Raw genomic sequence first — 20,286 nt, 5'->3', positions numbered from 1 at the left:
GGTAGACTACGGCAGTCTTTCCACTAACAAGGAGGATTCACATCAGCCCTGGAACGCTCTACAGGGGGAGAGACTTATGCTTAGAGTATAGTACCCGAGAAAGTCTAAGCCTAGGATGGTGTTTGGGTATCGAATAGGATGCGAGCAAAGGGGTGTGAGGTAACAGGATGTGGCAGAAAAGTTGTTTGGCAAGCGATATCAGATCCGAAATCCTCCTTGGTGACTGAGGCCATGAGGTCTCGTGGTGCACAGAATACGTATGTGTATACTATCACGGCCTACGAGTCGCGGAGCTGGTTCATATGCTGTACGTCAGGTCAGGTACATGCAGATGTCTAGACCCATGACGGCGTGGGAGTCATACTCGAGAAACCTTGTAATCACTCACCTGCAGTACCTGAGTTACAAACGTTCCCTGGGCTTTTCTAGGTAGACTATAGTCTGGGGTCCAGCTAAGTTAAGTTAATCAAGACGGATTGGGAAGCACAGTACGTATGCGCCCACGTACAACATCAGAGTCAAAGAGTTGTTTGATAGTAGAAAGAGAATACGTATGTATCTTCTGCACGCGAATCCTCTGCAAGGTCCCTTGTCTTGTGCATTCGCAACCTACCATGCCCTGTCATGCAGGATTCACATTCACCACCAACCTTGACTGTCAACTTTGAGACCCGGTGACTAGTGAGAAAAGCCGCGTTGCCAAGCCACTCGCCCTGAAATGGTGAAATAAACGGGTATCATGGGCCGAGAGCGAGAGCGAGATATACGTCGGAGACGGGGACGGAGGAAACAGAGGAGCACAGAGCCTAGTGTCCCTACCTAGTTTCCTGCCACGAGGGAATTGAATGGTAGGAATGCGCTAGAAAACGGCCCCTTCTCAATGAGGGCATGCTGTGCTGTGGCTTATACGATAAAAACAGGTACAACTGGCTTGAGGGATATTGGATTAATTACCTTGTGACCCAATTCCGTTTTTGTGAATCTATCGATTCAAAACTCAATTCCAATACTAAATAATTAGAGAACTCGTTTCACTGGATCCTTGCAATTATGTCACTGTCGATCCGAAATTCCCGGATCTTTCGTGCTAGGGTACCTTTCATAGACGAGGATGACAGGGGTATATAAGAGTCATCGCAGTTAACTTGTGAACTACTGTACAACTATAGGTTGTTAGAAACAGTCTCTGCCCCGACAATTTGGACACCTTTGGCTGAGATCATCCATAAAGACACTGTACATCATCCGTATCTTGCACACCGTCCAAGTGCTTCATCATGCGGCCGTTGGCATTATCGGGGAGTTTCTGAAAGGGTTGCCTTGCGTAGTCTAACTCGCTGCCTTGAGGCTTCCGCATCATGACCTGTCTAATATCCATGCATAATTAGACAAGATATAAGGACACGTCGCTATTGTAATTGCTAGGCAGTCATTTAAGTGATGTCAAGGCTGAGTCTATCTTCTAAGTCCGAGCCGAGCACCGATACTGTTTTTCTCAGCCCTGCAAGAGTAACAGCCATCACAAGCTCACATTCACACGACATCCTTCAATGACATAACTATGTGGAGGACTCATTGCACTGTATCACTGATGCGAAATGGGGATATTCGGCCTCCCAAGCATAAAGAAAGAGTCATACTGTGGGAAATGACAAGTTGGCTGTACTGTAGGTACATCCATGTCTCTCAAAGGGCGTGTGTGACCCAGCGCAACTTGACGATCTACCGTCGCTAGAAAACTCGTAGGAAACATCTGTTTATCCAGGGTTGATTATCAATCAAACGAGTAACTCTCAGCTCGTCTTGGTATGTTCATACGTTGTATCGGTGGTATCAGATGATCGGCATCAATCTTCTGGCGATACAACCTTGCTGTGAGCCAATTTAGGCAGCCTCTGCAACAATGCATCGCGTTAAACTTCACTTGAACTTGACACCGGGGAGACGGGCTTTCTATTTGCACTCATCCGCCACAGTCAATATACCAAGCAAAGGTTCCTCGATAGCTGAAACTCTAAGGCCATAGGTTGGGGGCCACCGTCAGCAATTCGTCAACTGGTTAATTGGATGGAAAAGTGAAAAGATACATTAATGTAAGACCCAAAGGAACTGATCAAGGTGTTTTGAATAATTGAACAGAGAAATATTGGTCCAGTGCAATTCGCAACTAAGCTACTAACTCATCAGTGAACGCTGATGAAGTCTAGGTGGTGTATTTGAGATATCTAGTACAGGGTATGGGTAACGTACCCAGTTTCACAACCGCAACAATAACCACAAACTCAGGGTCCCTTTTTCGTACAGAGAAGATTCAGGAACTGCTACCTTTACTCTAGGTGGGGATATTAGGAATACTGTGGCACGATGGTCAATCCCCCATGTGAAGTTCACCAGTCAAACAATGACAGCACTCAAACATGATAACTATCCAAGGAGAGCCCTTATAATACGGATGCTAAGAAATAAGAATCCACCAAGCATAAAGGGTTTCTCACTTGCCTCATCAAGATGAAGAATCGATAATACATAGTGTTTAGGAACATAATATCATATATCATTGCATCTTGGTCAAGTCTCTTTTCACCACATCAGATAACCCAAGAGCGATGCTTGAGTGAAACATGCTTTTGCTTAGCTGTTCATAAGCCCCAATCATATCTGCTAAAACTACAGTAATAAATTGTACATGTCGTATCTTTTGGCCGCCGTGCAACTATTACATCTTGGCCAACATCTCAGCCTCACGCTCAGCTCTTCGCTCCGCAGACCTCTTCTTGAACCGGGTCTCGGCCCTTCTACGCTCACCACCGTCAATCTTGCGACCTTGGCGGTCCTCCCACATTCCCTCCGTAACCTTCACAACAACTCCTGAACCGCCAGGTAAAGTCTGGGCGTAAGGTCCGGCGATCGTCTGGGCGCCCACGATCGTGTATCCGTTTGGTCGTACTAGTTCTGACTCATTCTGCGCTGCAGGCTTCTTGCTCTTCTTTGAAGAAGTTTCGGTAGCTGATTCCTCCGCAGGGGCGATATCGTGGGGCACGTTGACAACCCATTTCGTGTTCTTCAAGGTATTTGCAGGTGGCGTCGCAATCCTCAGAACAGCCTCCCCATTCTTCACATGTCGGAAGTCCCCACCAATTCCCAGAGAGCCCTTTCGATATTTCTGCATCCACTGTAAAAGGTACCGACGGTTTCGTGGTGGTTCGATGCCCAACTCCTTGAGTTCTGGTGAGGTGAGGGAGAAGAGAGCGTTCCATGAGGGGAACTTGTTGGCGTATTTGTTGAGGCCTCGGCCGATCAGGGTGAGAAAAGTCGGCACATCGGGGACGAAAGGTACGGGCTTAGGGATCGGGTGCGCAGGCCGTGTCTTGTGGAGTTGTCGAATTTGTCCTGTCCTTGAAAAGGCGCTGCCGCTTTGCAGAAGCAAGCCAAATGTTGGCCTGAGTCGTTCGCCCTTCATTTTGCTAGACAAATGGTGTTAGAACTTGTAGGATGATAACGAGTCGGGCATGACGATCGAACTCACAATGTCCAATGGGTTGAATGGCAACTAGTCCAGCCGCTCTCCAGAGTCAACGTCAAGGTCTCACAAGCCGATGAACGTTGATCTCGAAATTTGACGATGGACCCCGTTATGTCAGCAAGTGGCTGTCACTGCCACATCCAAATGTGGCGCATATGAAACAAGGCTTCTAATTGGTGCTGGGCAGACGCTAGGCTCACATCCCTCCTCAAAGGCCTTCTTTATTGTTGTTCCTTTATCCTTCCTGCAACTTCATCAAACCAAAACTGCCATCGAAAACAGTGTCAAATTTGACGGCTGTGTCATTTTTCATCTAGAACCCTTTGATGGTAAATGGTAGAAATAAAAAATTATAGTAATGGCTCGGGCAAAGCCAACAGCGAGGCGTCGTGCCTCACCCTCTCGCGTTCACTTACAAGTTGGAACTGATGGTGAGTACCCTCTTACTCTCGACTGCCGATAGTATGGGAGACGATATTATTTGATCACATCACAAAGCCTCGGCTATTAGTTCCGTCGAAATTTTCATTTTCAACACCAGAATTCTGCTTATGTTCATATATGTTTTGACTACCTAATATAGTCATCCGCCAGTGCTTCTTTGTTCTTCTTCATTTAACTTCTTGGACCTATTTGCTCACTTTGGTCGATAGATCTGATACCGGCACCTTTGGTGGAACGCTTCGTGAAGATTGCGACCTCTGAGAATGAATCTTCACCGCAAAGCCCCGAGCCCCCTACCAAGCGGCGCAAGCTGGATACGTCTATATTGGTTGCAAAAGCCAAGCTTACTGTGACCCGACAATGCACAGCTTCTTCCCAAACATCGGTTTCTTGCAAGGGAGTTGAGAAGCTAATGAGTGTTCATCTAAGAGATACTCGGCTCTCCTTTTTCTCATCCGAAGGCTGCCCAGTCGACCCTTTCCGCGCGACCATCAATCTCCGAAGACTGGAAACAGACAACCACTTACAAATTCTAAGCAATTTATTCCAAAGCTCCAAACTATCTCGGCCTAACGAACTATGGACCACAGTCGACATGAAACTTGAGTGGCGGGGAAGGCAGGTTAAGATGTCGTTTTCCTACAACTTTTACTGGAACGATTCTCCGTCACTTGACTCGCACCATAGACCAGCCGCGGATCGCAAAGAGAGCCAGAAGCTTATCAACTTTATATTGCGTGGTTCCCCCTCTACTGGTCCGCCTCTTTGGTCAGGATGGTCTCCTATGGACTTTTACGATGCTGCTTTTGTCCCTCCAAAGGACGATAAAGTAGCGGAGTCTATTCACATCGCTGCCATGAAGTCAACATTGTTCCCGTATCAAAAAAGGACGTTACAATGGCTTTTGCAGCGCGAAGGCGTGCAGTGGTCTGAATCAAACGGCGGCCTTGTCCCATACATAGCTAGTGATCGAGAGGCTGTCTACGACTTCGAGAAATTTGCAGACCTGAATGGGGAAGAATACTACTTGAGCGAAACACTTCATACAGCTACTAGAGATCTGGCACTATTTCGAGAAGCGGAGGCCTCGACCAAAGGCGGTATTCTGGCGGAAGAGATGGGACTAGGCAAAACCCTGGAGGTTATCGGCCTAATCATGCTTCATGCAAGATCACGGCCTCTAGTGCAGAGTACCGATGAGGCCCAAGCCAAACTCACGCCGACTGGTGCTACATTAATTGTGACACCCCCATCGTTAAGAGATCAGTGGGTATCTGAGATTAGTCGGCACGCCCCTAGCTTGAGCGTCGAAGTTTATGAAGGCCGGAAAAAGATCTCAGACGATGATGAAGAGCATATTATCAACGAGCTTGCTGGTCACGATATAGTCATTACAACTTACTCAGTGCTATCTTCCGAGGTTCACTATACAATTGCGCCCCCAGAGCGCTCGCGGCGGCATGCTCGAGTGTACCAGCGACCGATCTCCCCTCTTACCCAGATTTCATGGTGGCGGATATGCCTGGATGAGGCACAAATGATTGAAAATGGCTACAGCCAGGCGGCTAAAGTGGCTCGTGTCATTCCCAGAGTCAACGCTTGGGGCATCACTGGTACTCCTGTAAAGAACAGCGTTGAAGACCTTCAAGGGCTACTGTTGTTCTTGCAATATGAGCCATACTGTTACACGAAAAGTGATTGGGACCATCTACGTTGGAACAAGTCTGGATTTCAGCGTTTATTCAACAAGATTACTCTCCGACACACAAAATCAATGGTAAGAAATGAGTTGGTTCTACCTTCCCAGAAACGGTTTGTCATCAGTATGCCTTTCACAGCTGTCGAGGAGCAACACTACCAGTCTCTCTATCGGGATATGGCAGAAGCTTGCGCATTGAGCCTTGACGGAGAACCGCTTGTGGAAGACTGGAAGCCGGGTGATCATGCAGCAAACATGAGAACTTGGTTGGTGCGGCTAAGACAAACTGCACTGCATCCCGAAGTTGGAAGCTACAACCGCCGAATACTTGGCCACAACAAGAACCGGCCGATGAGAACTGTTGAAGAGGTCTTGGATGCAATGCTCGAACAGAGCGAAAGCGCCATTCGAGTGGACGAGAGGGCTTATTTGTCAAGTCAGCTCACACGAGGCCAGCTGTACGAAAATAGCCCACGAGTCAAAGAGGCTTTGGAAATATGGAAATCGGTTCGCGAGAAGACTCGAGAACTCGTTTCTGAAGCACGAGCAGAGCTTCAAGCTCTGCTGATGGACAGGGGAGGTGGAGGTTCTGCAGCCGCCAACGCCGATGACCTTGGTATGGAGTCGGAAGATGATGAAGAAGTCGAGGGTAAGGGGCAACTAAACGAAAGCCGGCGGCGCCTCCGATCTGCATTGGAGATGGAGCATAGAGCTGTATTCTTCTGCGCGAACGCATACTTTCAAATTCGAGAGAACCCAGTAATGGTTGAGCCGGATTCCGAACAGTTTTATCAAATGAAGAAGCTTGAGGATGATGGCTATGAAGAAGCGAAAGTCATCCGAAGAGAGATTCTACGCGAGTCTCACCGCAGAGCAACCCGATCGATGACCAAGCTGGCACAAAAGGCATCCGAGCAATCTTTCGTCGAGATCCCGGACCTCACAGTCAGCGACGAACGGGGTATCGAGAGCCGCCGCATCATCGATGACTTGGAGACACTGTGCGGCGAGCTAAACGATCAAGCTAATCTAATTGACGAGTGGAGGGAGCATATTATCGGGCTACTCCTGAAACCCCTGGTTGATGAAGAAGGTGACGCTGAAACAACCGGCGAAGAGTATGGCGAGTCAGCTGAGATCCAGGACGAACTTATGGTATACGTCCAAAGTCTTGGAGCCGTTATTGCTGATCGACAGGATGCTCTGACGGGACAGACAAACGAACTGGTCAAGCATGAAACCAGGACATCGCTGAGACAGGCAGAAAGCGGCGAAGGACCAGCTCCAGAGAAACTAATCGAGCTTATGATGTTACGTGATCAGAGGAAACCGAACTCGACATCAATGCGAAGTATTATCAGCAGGTTTCGGGCCTTGACTTCAAAAGTCTCAAAAGATACAACACGAAACATTTTGGAGGGTAGAATTGTAGATCGACAGCTCAGAGCGACACAGGAAGCCATGAACACACAAAGCAAGCTAGCTCTTGAAGCGGAGGTTGACAACTTCAAGACCATTATGAACCTACGGTTGGAGTACTATCGCCAGTTGCAGGCTGTTTCCGACAGCGTCCTTCCTTACGAGGGCCCTGACGTTACAGATGTAATTGAGAAGAAGATGAAGAAGACTGAGGATGATTTTCGTAAGAAGCTTTCTGCAGCGAAAGCCAAACACAGATACCGTAAGTAACTTGCAGATCTTCCATTCCCGTTTGACTAGCTAACTTCTCTATTAGTTCAACATCTCAAGGAAGCAGGAGACAATTCCAACGAGCCACGGATGTGTGTGATCTGTCAGACTCCGTTCACGATTGGTGTTCTTACCGTATGCGGCCACCAGTTCTGCAAAGAATGCATAAAGCTATGGTTTAAATCGCACCACAATTGCCCTGTGTGTAAAATGGAATTGAAGCCTTCTAATTTACATGATATCACCATCAACCCTCTGCAGCTCAAATTGCACGGCGATGACTCAGACCAGGTGCATGGCGGCACCGAAAAGAACTCGCAACGAAAGCAAAGCGGACTTCAAAGAAAGACAGGGATTTACTCTGAGTTCAACACAGATAAACTGGCTGAGATTCAAAACATCAAGTTGGATGGGCCTTCATTTACTACAAAGGTTGACACTCTTGTCAAACATCTGATGTGGCTAAGAGAATCAGACCCGGGCGCAAAGTCAATCGTTTTCTCACAGTATAAGGGATTTCTGGAAATTCTGCGAAATGCTTTTGCTCGATTCGGAATCGGGCACGTGTCAATCGACGATTCGGGCGGCATCAGACGTTTTAAAGAAGACGCTTCGGTCGAGTGCTTTCTCCTCCATGCCAGAGCCCACTCGAGTGGCCTTAACCTTGTCAACGCAAGCCATGTATTTCTTTGCGAGCCCCTCCTCAATACAGCCCTTGAGCTCCAAGCTATCGCGCGTGTGGACCGTATTGGCCAAACACACGAGACAACAGTGTGGCTTTATTTGGTGTCCGGCACGGTCGAGGAGTCGATTTATAACCTCTCGGTGCAAAGGCGAATGGAGCACATGAGTCGTGCCAGTAAGGGAAAATCGAAGGAGTCTACTCCAGAGCTACTCGATGCGAATATCGAGGCGGCTAACACACTTGAGCTTGAGCAAGCCTCTCTTACACACCTGATGAGCAAGGACAAAACGGCTGGCGAGAACGTAGAAGAGGATGACTTGTGGCAATGCCTGTTTGGGCACGTTGCTCGTGAGGGCAATGAACCCGAGAGGGATGTAAGGTCCTAGGAAAAGGATGTCATGGGGTATCTGGTAGCAGATGCAGCGGATTGAAGAGATAGCTGCTAACTAGACACAGATTTGATGAGCGGTATGCATTTAACTATGGACCAACAATGGATTTGATGCACATTACAAATTCAGAGAAACTATATAAATGAGGTTGGCGGGATGACATATTTGCGCTTGCTCGATTGTCTGCTTTATGGCTTTGCCCGTTTTTATTGTTTTGTATCAAATAGGGGATGATATTTTCGCCACAAATATAAATGAGGGTCAAGGAAGAGTACGATTTATATCTTTTTGATTTAACATACATCCCATCATGACAATGAGGAATTGATCATGAAGGATGCATTCTCAAGACATTGCAGCAGTACACAAAGTGCTATATCAACACCGTAACATAAACCTTGTTCGTCAAACACTGAAAACATCATTATCATTTATTTGATGTTCCTTGTAGTACATATAATATACAACAGATGCGTTTAGCCCATGTACTGGTTTTTTTTGACGCATTGGATCGTCCCTGATGATACCATCGTCCCCAGTCTACCTAGACATTTGCGCCTCCCACCCATGGAACTGAATTACATGGTTTCGTTACACAATGCACTCACATTAGAGCGCAATGTGTGTAAACAAGGTATTTCATCTCCTTATTCGACTCGCTTGGCCTTGGCACTAGCGCTAGACTTGACGCGTCGGGCAACAGGGCGGTTGATGTGGTGGTCAGGGATCCAGCTCTCATCGTAGTCCTTGCCAGAGGCATCGACAACGGGGACAGCCTCGGAGCCGGAGAGGGGCTCGGCAACATCGACGGTCTTCTTGGCCTTCTTGTTGGTGCGGGGGCGCTTGGCCTGGGGGAAGAGGGCCTCGATCCAGGTCTTGTAGACGAAGTAGAGAGTGCCGGCGAAGGCAGCAGAGAGGAAGAGGTAGAGGAAGATACTGAAGGCGTTGTTAGCTTACTCATGGACCCTGATAAGAAGGGAAACACACATCTGGGGGTCGAGGAAGCTGGTGGGGGCCTCAACGATGGAGGCAGAGCCATTGTGGACCAAGACCTCGTGGAGGGCACCGGTAGAGTCAGAAACGAGAGCTTGGAGCTCAATGCGAACCTCCTGAGGCTGCATGTCCTGAGCGAAAGAGAAGGGAAGCTCCTTCTTCTCGCCGGCGGGGACCTCGATGTTGTACTGAACAGCCGTCAAGTTGCGGACGATGCTGGCGTAGCGGGGGCTGTCCTCAGGGAGATCCTTGAGGGTGTTCAGAGAGCCAGAGACAAAGGAGACCTGGATGGGGTTGGCATCCTGGTTGGTGATCTCAATGACAGCCTTGGTAGGGCGGCCGTTGACGAGCTTGACGCCGAGGATGTCGGTTTCAGGGAAAGTAGTCTTGATCTCGGCCTTGAGGGGAGCCTTGGGAGCGGCATTGGCATCAGGGGCGTCCTGGACGAGGGAATATTGTTAGTCTATTTCGTTTTCTGGTGCAATTGGAGCTCGGGTGAGCTGTCGCGCGACACGTACCTGGGCGACGGCGCCAAAGATGTGAGACGCCGCGAGTGCGAGGAGAGAGGCCTTGAAGAACATGTTGGATATAACCTATAGAGAGAACAGACGAGGAGATGAGGGATGGAGGGGGAAAGAAGAAAGAGAAGGGAGAAAAAGAGAAGCTGGTGGAGATGATGGAATATGGGGAATACAGGTTCCAGCTGTGGGTGTGACAATCTGGCCTCAGCATAAGGAATGGATATGGGAGGCGACATAGACATGCATGGGACAGGGGTGCTAAAGGGTATGGCGATATTGTGGAGTAGCAATTAGGTCGAGATTCGAATTGCTTCTTTAGTGCCAAACCAAGCTAAGCTCAGTGAAGCGTTTCAGCGGGGAAGGGCCCTGGAGCTGGAGCTTGGATTGGGGGACTTTGCCACTATGGTGGGAGAGCTAGGGGGAGCTTGGATCAATTGGAGGGTGGAAGTGTCTGTCCATTCTTCTTGAAGCTGTGACAATTGGACTGAATTGACGGGCAGCATCTGTAGATTAATACTAGGCAATTGCTCCATTGTTTGTAGCATTTGAGATTCAAAAGTGGTTTAATTGTTCCCTTCCAAATGACCGACCGGAAATGTTGGACATCTCCGGAGGTCCTTCGGCCCGCTCCGTGTCGGTCTCCAATGTTGTCAATTCAAGTCAACGTTCGATTACATTGAAGCATTGTTTTGGTCGTTACAAGTACAATTGGATTATTGAGAAAGCTCACTTCAGTTGCGTGAATATATCAAGAGAGAATAGTTGCTTTCATTGTACAGTGAAATAACATATGTCTATGTCTATAGCTATGAAGAATATGTATGCACTCATATGTGTATGTGGTTAATAAACCCAATTGGTCTAAGCGGGAGAATCTTCAACCTTTTCATCCTCTACCGTTTCCACCACTTTATTCTCCCACGCCTCAAGCGGTGGTGGTTGAAAGAGTTCACCGTTCAAGGTCGCCTTGATAGTCCTGCAAGCCACCATGATCCAAAGTAAAGTCTCAACGACCGAAAATACAGTTCCAAGGACCTTGAAGAATCGCGAAGGAAGCTCTTGCGCCAAAGTAGTGGTCGAAACTGTAAAGACCCCAAGAGGGAAAGTAAACGCCCACCAGGAAATACTGAATTTGAATTCACGCCTGACAATGGTGGCGAGGGCGAAGAATAGCCAAGCAATCGCAAATCCCCACATTATAAGGGCTGTGAGGATGCCGGTAAGATAGAAGAATTGTCCTGCGATGGGTGCCATGGGGATGAAGTCGTTTCTTTCAAAGATCTTGAGAGCAACTTTGCCGAGTAGTTGAATGGCTGCTGCGCCTTGGCCGAGAGGTCCGATGGCGATAAAGGCTGTCACAGCAGATTGGCTTGGGAGCACATCGTGAATCATGAGTCTGTTGTAGAACATTGCCAGGATAAGAACCGCCATGGGTACACTTGTTCCCCAGAGAATATAGCTGATGACAACAGTCCAGATAGCGTGTTGGTTGTTGGGAAGAACATTGGCTACTATAGCCCCAGTGCCAGATGCGACAATGTCAGCGATGACGGGAAAAAGCCATGTTGGGTTTGTTTGTTCGAGTGTAATCTAAGTTTCGTAACGTCAGTATTGAGATGTTATAAGAAAAAAACTGAAGAGCTTAACTTACACCCTCGGTGCGCATGATACAATGGGGGATGTAAAGGTTGCAGGACATGGCCATGACAATATCTATCCACCAAAGAGCCCATGCAAGGTGAGCTGCTTTATAACCCCAGGCCGGGACGCATACAAAAACTATCATGTTGATTATAGTAGCGAGTCCAACGGGGATTGTTCCTAATCAATTGTTAGTCTAATATCTTGTCAATTGCTTGTGATAGATACTTGCCAAGGAAAACAGCCTGCCCAGGATGTCGTAATGTCGAAGACCATATTCCTCGAAAACAGGTGTATCTCACAATCGATATACAGCTAAACAAAGTGAAAATGGTAGTATTCAGACAGAATATGATAACCGATATGTAGAATAACCATCGCCCTTGATAAGGTAGGTTATGTAGCAGAATAGACGTGATGCCAGTGCCCATAGTCACGGTGAACCATGAAGGCCCAAAGTTGACAACAATTCTCCGCCATCCTTGTCGATTCTTGCCATATTTATCGTATTTGAGTTCTTGCGGATTTATAGGGGCTGCTTGGGGTAATATTTCAGAGCCTGGGTATGTGACCTCGCTGGAGTCTAGGTCTGGTAACTGTTCCGGGGGCGTCGAGGAAGTCATGATGAGACAGAAAGGAACGAATTGAGAAGAGTTCTGAAATCGTTGCCTCTAGCGGTATGGCGTTATTGTGCCTCCTTTCCACTGCAGAGAAGAGTCAACCTTATTTAAACAAACATGGTAAGAAATAGTCTCGTTATGTGACGTCGCGCAATCGGCAGTTCGGCTCAAAGTTCGACCCACGACGACTCGTCATGTCTCTCTGACTTCTCAAAAAGTCTCCTTCTCTTCGACTCATATTGTTAAAAATTGGGCGGTTGGCGCACTCTCTTTATACGAATTCCGCGGAGAAGCTATATCCAACTTGGCGGTCGTCGAACCCCGTGATGATCAATTGCCTTGTCAGAGGTTGAAGTTTGTCTCGAGTGGAAACGTTTTGGACGAGAGCCTATGAGGCCTTGTACTGTTAGTCAGAGAAATTCAACCTCAGTTCATCTAAACTTGGCGGACAGAAATGATTTGTGCTGTTGCGTTGGTTCATATATCAGCATATACTATTGCATCGGATAATTCATAATTCAATATATCATCTATATCCAATCCTGGCTGTGTCATAGTTTCGAATCCAAAGCGCCACGAGTATAATTATACTCATCAAAATACCACCAACTGTAAGCCAAACTTCGCTTATATCCGTCTCCCCTTTTTACCATAACCAAAAGTTCCCAACAAGCGACCCATACCCAGCAAGCCGAAAAAAGGAAAGAAGACATGATCTGATGCAATTATAGTTCATGCTTGCCAAAGTGACTATACTTGGGTGTCACATAACCAGGCATCGTCTCCCTCTCCTCCACCGCCAAGTGCGCACCCGCGATGCGAAGAAGCTGCGCACAGGGCTCCTGGCCTGATTTGACGGCGACATAAAGCGGCGAGAGGTTTGCCTTGTTACGCTCGTGCACACTCGCGCCCAGTCGTAAAAGCTCCAGGAGGATGTCGGTTTTGCCAGCCACCGCCGCAAGATGCACCGCAGTGTTGCCTGCATAGTCCGCTTGCTTGAGCAACTGTGCGCCTTCGCCTTGCAGAAGCTCTTTGACAAGTTTGAGTTCGCCATTTTCGATCGCGTAACCAAGTGCCGAGAATGCTCTTTCGCTTGCCGTAAGGTGGGCTGCAGCAAAGTCGAGCGAACCCGCAGGGTTTGAGAAGCTCTGGTGGGCAATCTCTGTCATCTCACCTCGCAGTGATCGGGAGAGTTTCTCTTGAATTTCCTTGGTGGATAGGTCGGGTTGGGCAAGGAGGTATGATACTTTGGCAAGTGCTGCCTCGGCAGTAAGATCAAGACCAAAGATGACGCCTGCGCGGCCGAGGACAGTACCTGGAGCGTACACGGGAGAGACAAAGCCATTGACACACTGACTGACATTCACGACGACGATGCCTCGCTCAACAGCATCCTTGATGATTCTTGTAAGAGGACCATCAGAGCCACCAGGGATGTTACCCATTCCAAATGTCTCCAGAATGAGACCACGAATATCAGGCAGGTGAAGAACAGCGTCAATCATCTCAGGCTTAATACCGGGAAAGACACGCAAACAGGCAACGTGGGTAGTGTCAAGGCCCTTTGTAACATGGAATTTGGCGATAGAGGTAGGGCGAAGGACGAGAGGCCAGTTGACACTGATGCCGAGACCGTTGACCTTGGCGATGGGTTCACTGTTGGGACTGGCGAAGGCCTCGAATTCTGTAGCAGAGACCTTTGCGCTGCGGTTGCCGCGGTAAAGACGGTGGTGGAAGAAGAGACAGACTTCGGGGATAGTGAAAGTTCCCGCGATGATGAGCGAACCTAAGAGGTTATCGACACCGTCGGATTGGAGGGCGAAGATGGGCGCCTGGGAGCCAGTGAGAATGACGGGCTTTCCAAGGTTCTCCATCATGAAAGAGAGCGCAGAGGCCGTATAAGCGAGAGAGTCTGTTCCGTGGAGGATGACAAAGCCGTCGAATAAATGGTAATTCTCTTCAACACAAGAAGCCATAGCGTCCCAGTCATGAGCGGAGATGGAGCTAGAGTCAAGCAGGGGACTGAACTCAATAATACCATAGCGAACATGGCGATTGTATGCTGTAGCAGGAGTGCGAAGACTGCCAATCTGGATCTTTGCTCCGTCACGAACAGCAGGGAGAGTGCCTGTGACATATCAGTATGTGGAGTAAGTGAGTGAGACTGTCAAAATTACCTGGGTTAGAGAAGTCGTTGAATGACGAGCGAGGGGCCATGGCATTCTCTAAAAAGTTGTCGGTTGGTTGAAGACCATCAGGGCCTTGTTGCATGCAAATTGTTCCTCCAGTGCCGATAATCAGGACCCGAGACTCTGGGTAGCTGGTCTCGGGTACCACCTTGACGGGCAAGCCGGGTGAGCCTGCTCTGCTCATTTTGAGAGTATATGTATATGTATATAGTGAAAGAGTCTTGGAAGATTCAGATCTGGCAGTCTGCTAAATGACTGAAAAGAACAGGGTGAGTATGTGTTTGTTTTATCGACCAAGTTACTAAGATAAGAGCGGAAGATGAGATAACGACGTCTATGTCGATCAAATGGTCTAGTAGCGATTTACAAAAGAGCAATCAAGCGTTGACAAGAGACAATATGTTATTGAGGATAAGAAGAGAGAGAAAATTTATCTACGGCACGCGCAATGTCCGGGTGATTTATTTAAAGCAAAAAACCTTGTGGACAAAGAGGAACGAAGGCCATCAAGTGGATCCGTTGGAGGTTATGAAGGGGTAACAGAAACTCGATATCTCGCGGGGACTGGCGAGTTAGATGGTGTACATTGCCAAATCCGCGATAGGCTAAAAAAATAATAAGAGAAGGAAAAGGGCATGTTGATTGGCGTGGGAGAACAAGGTAGTATAGGATTTATTTGTAAGGGACCAGTGCTTTCAAGGCTACCTATTCACATGTTATGTTGGAGGTTACTGAGCATCTACCTAGGTATTGTAAGTCGGATTTGTTGATGGTGTTTTGGGATTGAGAGTAGTCTGGCAGGTGACTAGACGAGATTTCAACAAGACGGAACAAGACGATACAAGGTGATACAGATGAAAAATGAATATATTCAACGAGTATGTGGCCATAGGAGTACTATATATGCCGAGGCTTGTACACTTATATATAAATTGTATTACCATCTTATCCTTTACCCCAGAGAAACAATCTCCCGACGCGGGGGAGAATGAATTCCAATAAGTAATAATTACTGATTGAGTGGACGTGCGTACTCTGGACTGTGGCATGTGGGCAGACAGTTTTCTTCCATGGTAAAAGGCTAGAACAAAGTGGATCCCGTCTCTGCCTACTAATTTTGGCCTCCACTATCAACTGTCGTCGTCTCCGATTACGGGGGATGCATGCATTTCATTTACTGCGCAGCTGTAAACACTTGGAGACGCTAATTACAGACGCCAACAGCTACGTCAGGTCCAATTAAACAGTTGATTGTCTTTGGGAAACAGTAATGAGGGCACAGCAACAAGTGTGTGGACTTATATTCAGTGATCACATGTGACGTATACACCAACACGATCGCAAATGGTCCCCTACTGCAAGAGAATCGCAAAAAAAGAGAGAGAATCTTGATAACGGCGATCAGCTAAACCTGTATTAATGACAGGATGGATCCAGATGCGCAAGGGTTTGCAGATACGTATTCTTGAAAAGTCCATCATCTACAAACGCTAGTCCTCTTCCAACTATTCTGCCATTTGTCTCTCACTCACCGCCCTTGTGCGCCTCTCCAAACTCTCGCCTTGGCTTTATTGTCAGTGCATTGACAATAGGATCAATCAACGGGGCGACAAACATCCCTAATAATAAAAAACACACCCCCTCTCTCTATTGATCCTGCATCAGCGCCAATTGTTCGACTTTTTACTACTTATCAATTCTAATCCGTCGAAGCTCTCTCGATTTTTCACCCGTGATCCACGATCAAAAAGCGATGCGATTCCTCTAAGAAGTCCTCTTCGCCTCATTCTCTTGACGCGCGCATCTGTCGTCAACTTCTCGAGCCGACTTCAAACCCAACATCGCGCAACATCGACTCGACAAGATGGAGAAACTATCAGAAACAACGCCCAATGGTACTTCGCCTCGAACTTTTGCCCTTAATCATTCGAGGCCACGATCGAGTTTCAAGGGCTGCTCGCGCATTTCCGACTATGAGCTCCTAGGCAAGTTGGGAGAGGGAACCTTTGGGTATGAGTTCACCATCACCGCAAACCTCCACGATTGCAAAAGTAATAAAAATTCGATCATTTATACTAACAGTTGCTTAGTGAGGTTCACCGTGCCCGACTGCGCAAAACTGGCGCCCTTGTTGCTTTGAAGAAGATTATCATGCATCATGAGAAGGATGGCGTATGTGCCTGTACCACCCCACCGAGCGAGCCACACTGATAAAGACAAGTTCCCTATTACCGCCCTTCGCGAGATCAAGCTACTCAAGCTTTTGTCACACAAGAACATTCTCCGACTAGAGGATATGGCTATTGAGCACCCTACCAGACAAAGTAAGTAGACTTGACTGCACTTCACCGTTCTCGACTGACCACCCCATCAGCCGATAAGCGCAAAAAGCCCATTGTGTACATGGCTACTCCCTACATGGACCACGATCTGTCCGGCCTCCTCGACAATCCGTCAGTCCAGTTCAAGGAGCCCCAGATCAAATGCTACATGTTGCAGCTCCTGGAGGGTCTTCGATACCTACATGACAGTCGCATCTTGCACCGCGATATGAAGGCGGCCAATTTGCTGATCAACAACAAGGGTATCCTGCAAATCGCTGATTTTGGCCTTGCCCGGCACTACGACGGAAGAACACCAGAGTCTGGAGTCCCCATGGGCGAAGGTAAACGAGACTACACCGGCCTAGTTGTTACTCGATGGTACCGACCTCCCGAGCTTTTGCTACAGCTGCGGCAATACACCCCCGCTATTGACGTATGGGGAGTCGGGTAAGTACCGCCCGAGAACCTTGATGCTTGTTTGATTCTAATGACTAGTACAGCTGCGTTTTTGGCGAAATGCTATACGGAAAACCCATCTTGGCGGGCGAGAGCGATGCCGCCCAACTAGACATCATCTGGGATCTCATGGGCTCTCCCAACGAAGAGAACATGCCCCGATGGAAATCACTGCCTGGTGCTGATCATTTGACTCCTCGGCCGCGAACAGGGAACCTTGAGACCCGCTTCAGACAGTAAGTCACATCAAATAACAGGACATGTCCCGTTACTAACATCGCCTTCAGATACGGCTCAGGAGCTGTCTCATTACTCAAAGAACTTCTCCGACTTGACTGGCGCACACGAATCAATGCAGTTGATGCTTTGCAACACCCGTGGTTCAAGATGCAGCCTCTGCCACTTGAACCTCATGAGATCCCCACCTACGAAGAGAGTCACGAACTAGACCGCAGAAAGTTCCACGACCGCAAGGCCGCTCTGCCTCCAGCCCCTAAGGGAGGAACTGTTGGCGTTGGCCCTGACGCGAACGGCGCTACAGCAGGCTTCAATAGCAATGAGCCTTATGGAAATGGCCGCAACGGTGTGAACGGGGGTAGGTATCGCAACGGACCCGACGATCGTCGCCCCGCTTGGCAACGAGAGCGAGGTGCTGGATTGCCTCCACGACCACCCCCCAACAACGACGACGCGGACTTCCGAGAGCGAGGGCCTCCCCGCGCCAGAGGTCCCCCCGGACCAAGAGGACCAGATGTCGACACTTATATCCCCGCATATAACCGCGATGATCCAGGCCGACGAAGGGACGATCGCCCACCACCACCACGAGATGACCGCCCACCCCCCAGAGACGACCGACGACGCCGTAACAGCAGAGAGGATCGTCGCTTCGATAGGGATCGTGGCACTATGAGCCGTAGCAGATCACCAAGACACGACCGATCAAGAGACCGAGACAGGCCCGACCACAACGGGTATCGGAGATAGAATCAATCGACAACGGTCACGACGGGAGATGTTGACGGATACAGACGACTCAAAGATCTAGGCCAACGACAAGGACCTGGACCACAGCGGAGACCGCGAGCGCCATACGGAGTTTCATAGAGGAACAGGCAGTATTCTAATCACATGTCGTTTCGGGCACAGCAGGAACACGGCGTAACGGAATGAAACAAGGAGAGAGAACATATTTGACAAGGCCAGCCATATATCTGGCGTTTACATGAAGCGAGGCATCAGAAATGTACCCAAAGGGTCCGAACATTCTAACCCTCTGATTTTGAGAAACACGAGATATGAGATTATCCCTAGGCTAGGAAGCTCGTGGCTTTATTTTGGTGTACCATAGCGTTCATATACGATCAATACTCTGAATCATCATCTTCCTCGTGAATCGTCTGTGAAAGCAAACCACTAGTTGGCCGCCGTCGTGAGCTAGATGAGTCCAGCCACTGCCATCCAAGATCCGTGTCTGAGGATAGCGAATCTCTCCGACTGCCTGTTTCGAGCAGGCTTTCCTTAGAAGCTGATCGTTTTGGGCCGGGGTCGTTATTCTGCATTCCAAGGTAGGATGTAATGATGGATGAGAAGAGGGCTATGGTGACACCAGCCATGATGCCAACACCTGCAGCTGCACCGAACTAGAGAAATGTTAGGGTAGGGTGAGATATTTAGGAGCTTTAATAATCTTACGAATGTGTATAATGGCTATAAGATGTCAGCTTGTTCTCTCATATCTAGTTGGGGATGGTGAACATACCTCTAAGCCAGCCAAAAATGCCCAAACAGAACGCACCCCAGCTATCGTATAAGAAAAGAGGTATATAACAGGAGCAAAGACAGTAAGAAGGACATTGGTAACCAAAGACAATGGAATTAGAATAAGACGAAAGGGGAAGCTAACGATGGCAAAGATGCGCAGGAAGAAAGCAGACCAGTCGAATGAGAAGAGCCAGGTGAAGACAGCAACGATGATATCAAAAGCGAGAATGAACGGAGAGATTGTCGGTGAAGCTTGTTCGGCATGCGTCGCTGCCACGACTGTGGAAGTTGGGAGTGCGTGATCGGACATGTTGTAGCTGGTGATGAGAAGCTGTGGTGTTTGGTGTAGAATGAATGAGGTTGTCTAGACAGGGAGAATTACATCATAAGACGAGGTTGAAAATGAAGATGAAATACAGTGTCAAGGAAGGAACTGTGAAAGCGTCAATATAAAGGCAAGAAACACGTAGAGCCTCAATATGTTGTCCACCAAGATGTAAGGTGTAAGGTGTCTATGGTTCTAGATAATGTATAAAGTAAAGGTCAACCGACCTCCCTGGAGCTCCCTTGAGCTGTTGTGGATGAGAGCTCATGTCTATCGAGATTGAGTGGAGACCTGATGAGCATGGGAGCTTCCATGGTATGTCGTGTTAATAAGAGCTGTTGAGTGACTTTCCCACTCCGCAACGTTGAGGGTAGAATAAGGTACTGTTGAATTGTCACCTATCAGACTCCCCACCACGACTCAAACATCCCACCCGTTCTCTTCCCTTTCCTTCCTCCATTTCATCAATCTCTCTTCATCTCCACCCCCGCGACCAACGACGAAGACAGGCAACGACAGATTGAGATAAACGCCTCAGAACATACTGCAAAACAACATCTACAATATCTTTTTTTTCTCTCTTTTTCCAACTCATTTTCACAATCACACAGCGAGACGACATTGTCCTTATTTTTGGACATTTAAATTCATACGCCCTTGTTCGCATTAGAAATCCGAAATCTGATCTAGTTATCCTCACATCACGCTACACAAAAGACCCCGTCCGTCCATCTTGTCACCCCCGGATTCTCACACACCAACCCTGCCGTGTCAGGTCAGGCCGTTTCCTGCCCGTCTACCTCTTTTCAAGACACAATACACCCAATTGGCGCTGAGCGCGCAACGTACAGAATTTCCCAACAAATCACTTCTTAGTCGCCTACTTTGCTGCGTCATTCAGTCCAGGCTTGATGCTTGTGTCATTGTACCGATAAGATATCGACAAACCGAACATTTCCACATCCGCTGTTTCAAATTTCAGACACAATCCCACGGTCGCCAACGCTTTCAAGAGTCAAAG

The 20,286-nt window shown here is 48.2% G+C and overlaps 7 protein-coding genes across 7 annotated transcripts; 2 read left to right on the top strand and 5 right to left on the bottom strand.

Annotated features, from left to right (window-relative positions):
- Positions 1-2,612: 2,612 nt before the first annotated feature.
- Positions 2,613-3,566, bottom strand: FGSG_07414 (uncharacterized protein). Its single transcript, XM_011328881.1, has 2 exons — positions 3,527-3,566; positions 2,613-3,464 (listed from the first exon to the last, which is right to left on the bottom strand). Exon 2 carries the CDS (start codon positions 3,458-3,460, stop codon positions 2,717-2,719), a length of 744 nt encoding a protein of 247 aa, XP_011327183.1. The 5' UTR covers positions 3,461-3,464; positions 3,527-3,566; the 3' UTR covers positions 2,613-2,716.
- A 315-nt stretch (positions 3,567-3,881) lies between these two features.
- On the top strand, positions 3,882-8,426 carry FGSG_07413 (uncharacterized protein; the record flags this gene model as incomplete). The annotated part of the gene is made up of 3 exons (XM_011328880.1): positions 3,882-3,954; positions 4,177-7,347; positions 7,402-8,426. 3 exons carry the CDS (start codon positions 3,882-3,884, stop codon positions 8,424-8,426), a joined length of 4,269 nt encoding a protein of 1,422 aa, XP_011327182.1.
- Positions 8,427-8,705: 279 nt separating this feature from the next.
- FGSG_07412 (uncharacterized protein) lies at positions 8,706-10,098 on the bottom strand. Its single transcript, XM_011328879.1, has 3 exons — positions 9,944-10,098; positions 9,420-9,865; positions 8,706-9,368 (listed from the first exon to the last, which is right to left on the bottom strand). The coding sequence occupies exons 1-3, from the start codon at positions 10,004-10,006 to the stop codon at positions 9,080-9,082; spliced, it is 798 nt and encodes a 265-aa protein (XP_011327181.1). The 5' UTR covers positions 10,007-10,098; the 3' UTR covers positions 8,706-9,079.
- Positions 10,099-10,807: 709 nt separating this feature from the next.
- Positions 10,808-12,210, bottom strand: FGSG_07411 (uncharacterized protein; the record flags this gene model as incomplete). The annotated part of the gene is made up of 4 exons (XM_011328878.1): positions 10,808-11,536; positions 11,598-11,659; positions 11,721-11,767; positions 11,963-12,210. 4 exons carry the CDS (start codon positions 12,208-12,210, stop codon positions 10,808-10,810), a joined length of 1,086 nt encoding a protein of 361 aa, XP_011327180.1.
- Positions 12,211-12,932: 722 nt separating this feature from the next.
- On the bottom strand, positions 12,933-14,580 carry FGSG_07410 (uncharacterized protein; the record flags this gene model as incomplete). Its single annotated transcript, XM_011328877.1, has 2 exons — positions 12,933-14,335; positions 14,385-14,580. 2 exons carry the CDS (start codon positions 14,578-14,580, stop codon positions 12,933-12,935), a joined length of 1,599 nt encoding a protein of 532 aa, XP_011327179.1.
- Positions 14,581-16,260: 1,680 nt separating this feature from the next.
- Positions 16,261-18,525, top strand: FGSG_07409 (serine/threonine-protein kinase BUR1; the record flags this gene model as incomplete). Its single annotated transcript, XM_011328876.1, has 5 exons — positions 16,261-16,406; positions 16,563-16,720; positions 16,771-17,167; positions 17,221-17,412; positions 17,464-18,525. The coding sequence occupies 5 exons, from the start codon at positions 16,261-16,263 to the stop codon at positions 18,161-18,163; spliced, it is 1,593 nt and encodes a 530-aa protein (XP_011327178.1). The 3' UTR covers positions 18,164-18,525.
- A 15-nt stretch (positions 18,526-18,540) lies between these two features.
- Positions 18,541-19,250, bottom strand: FGSG_07408 (uncharacterized protein; the record flags this gene model as incomplete). Its single annotated transcript, XM_011328875.1, has 3 exons — positions 18,541-18,819; positions 18,872-18,886; positions 18,939-19,250. The coding sequence occupies 3 exons, from the start codon at positions 19,248-19,250 to the stop codon at positions 18,541-18,543; spliced, it is 606 nt and encodes a 201-aa protein (XP_011327177.1).
- Positions 19,251-20,286: the final 1,036 nt, after the last annotated feature.

The sequence above is a fragment of the Fusarium graminearum genome, chromosome 4 (assembly GCF_000240135.3).
Source record: "Fusarium graminearum PH-1 chromosome 4, whole genome shotgun sequence".
NCBI classification, from domain to species: Eukaryota; Fungi; Ascomycota; class Sordariomycetes; order Hypocreales; family Nectriaceae; genus Fusarium; species Fusarium graminearum.
Note: the sequence above shows the minus strand (reverse complement) of the source record. Positions and strands in the feature narration are given on the sequence as shown.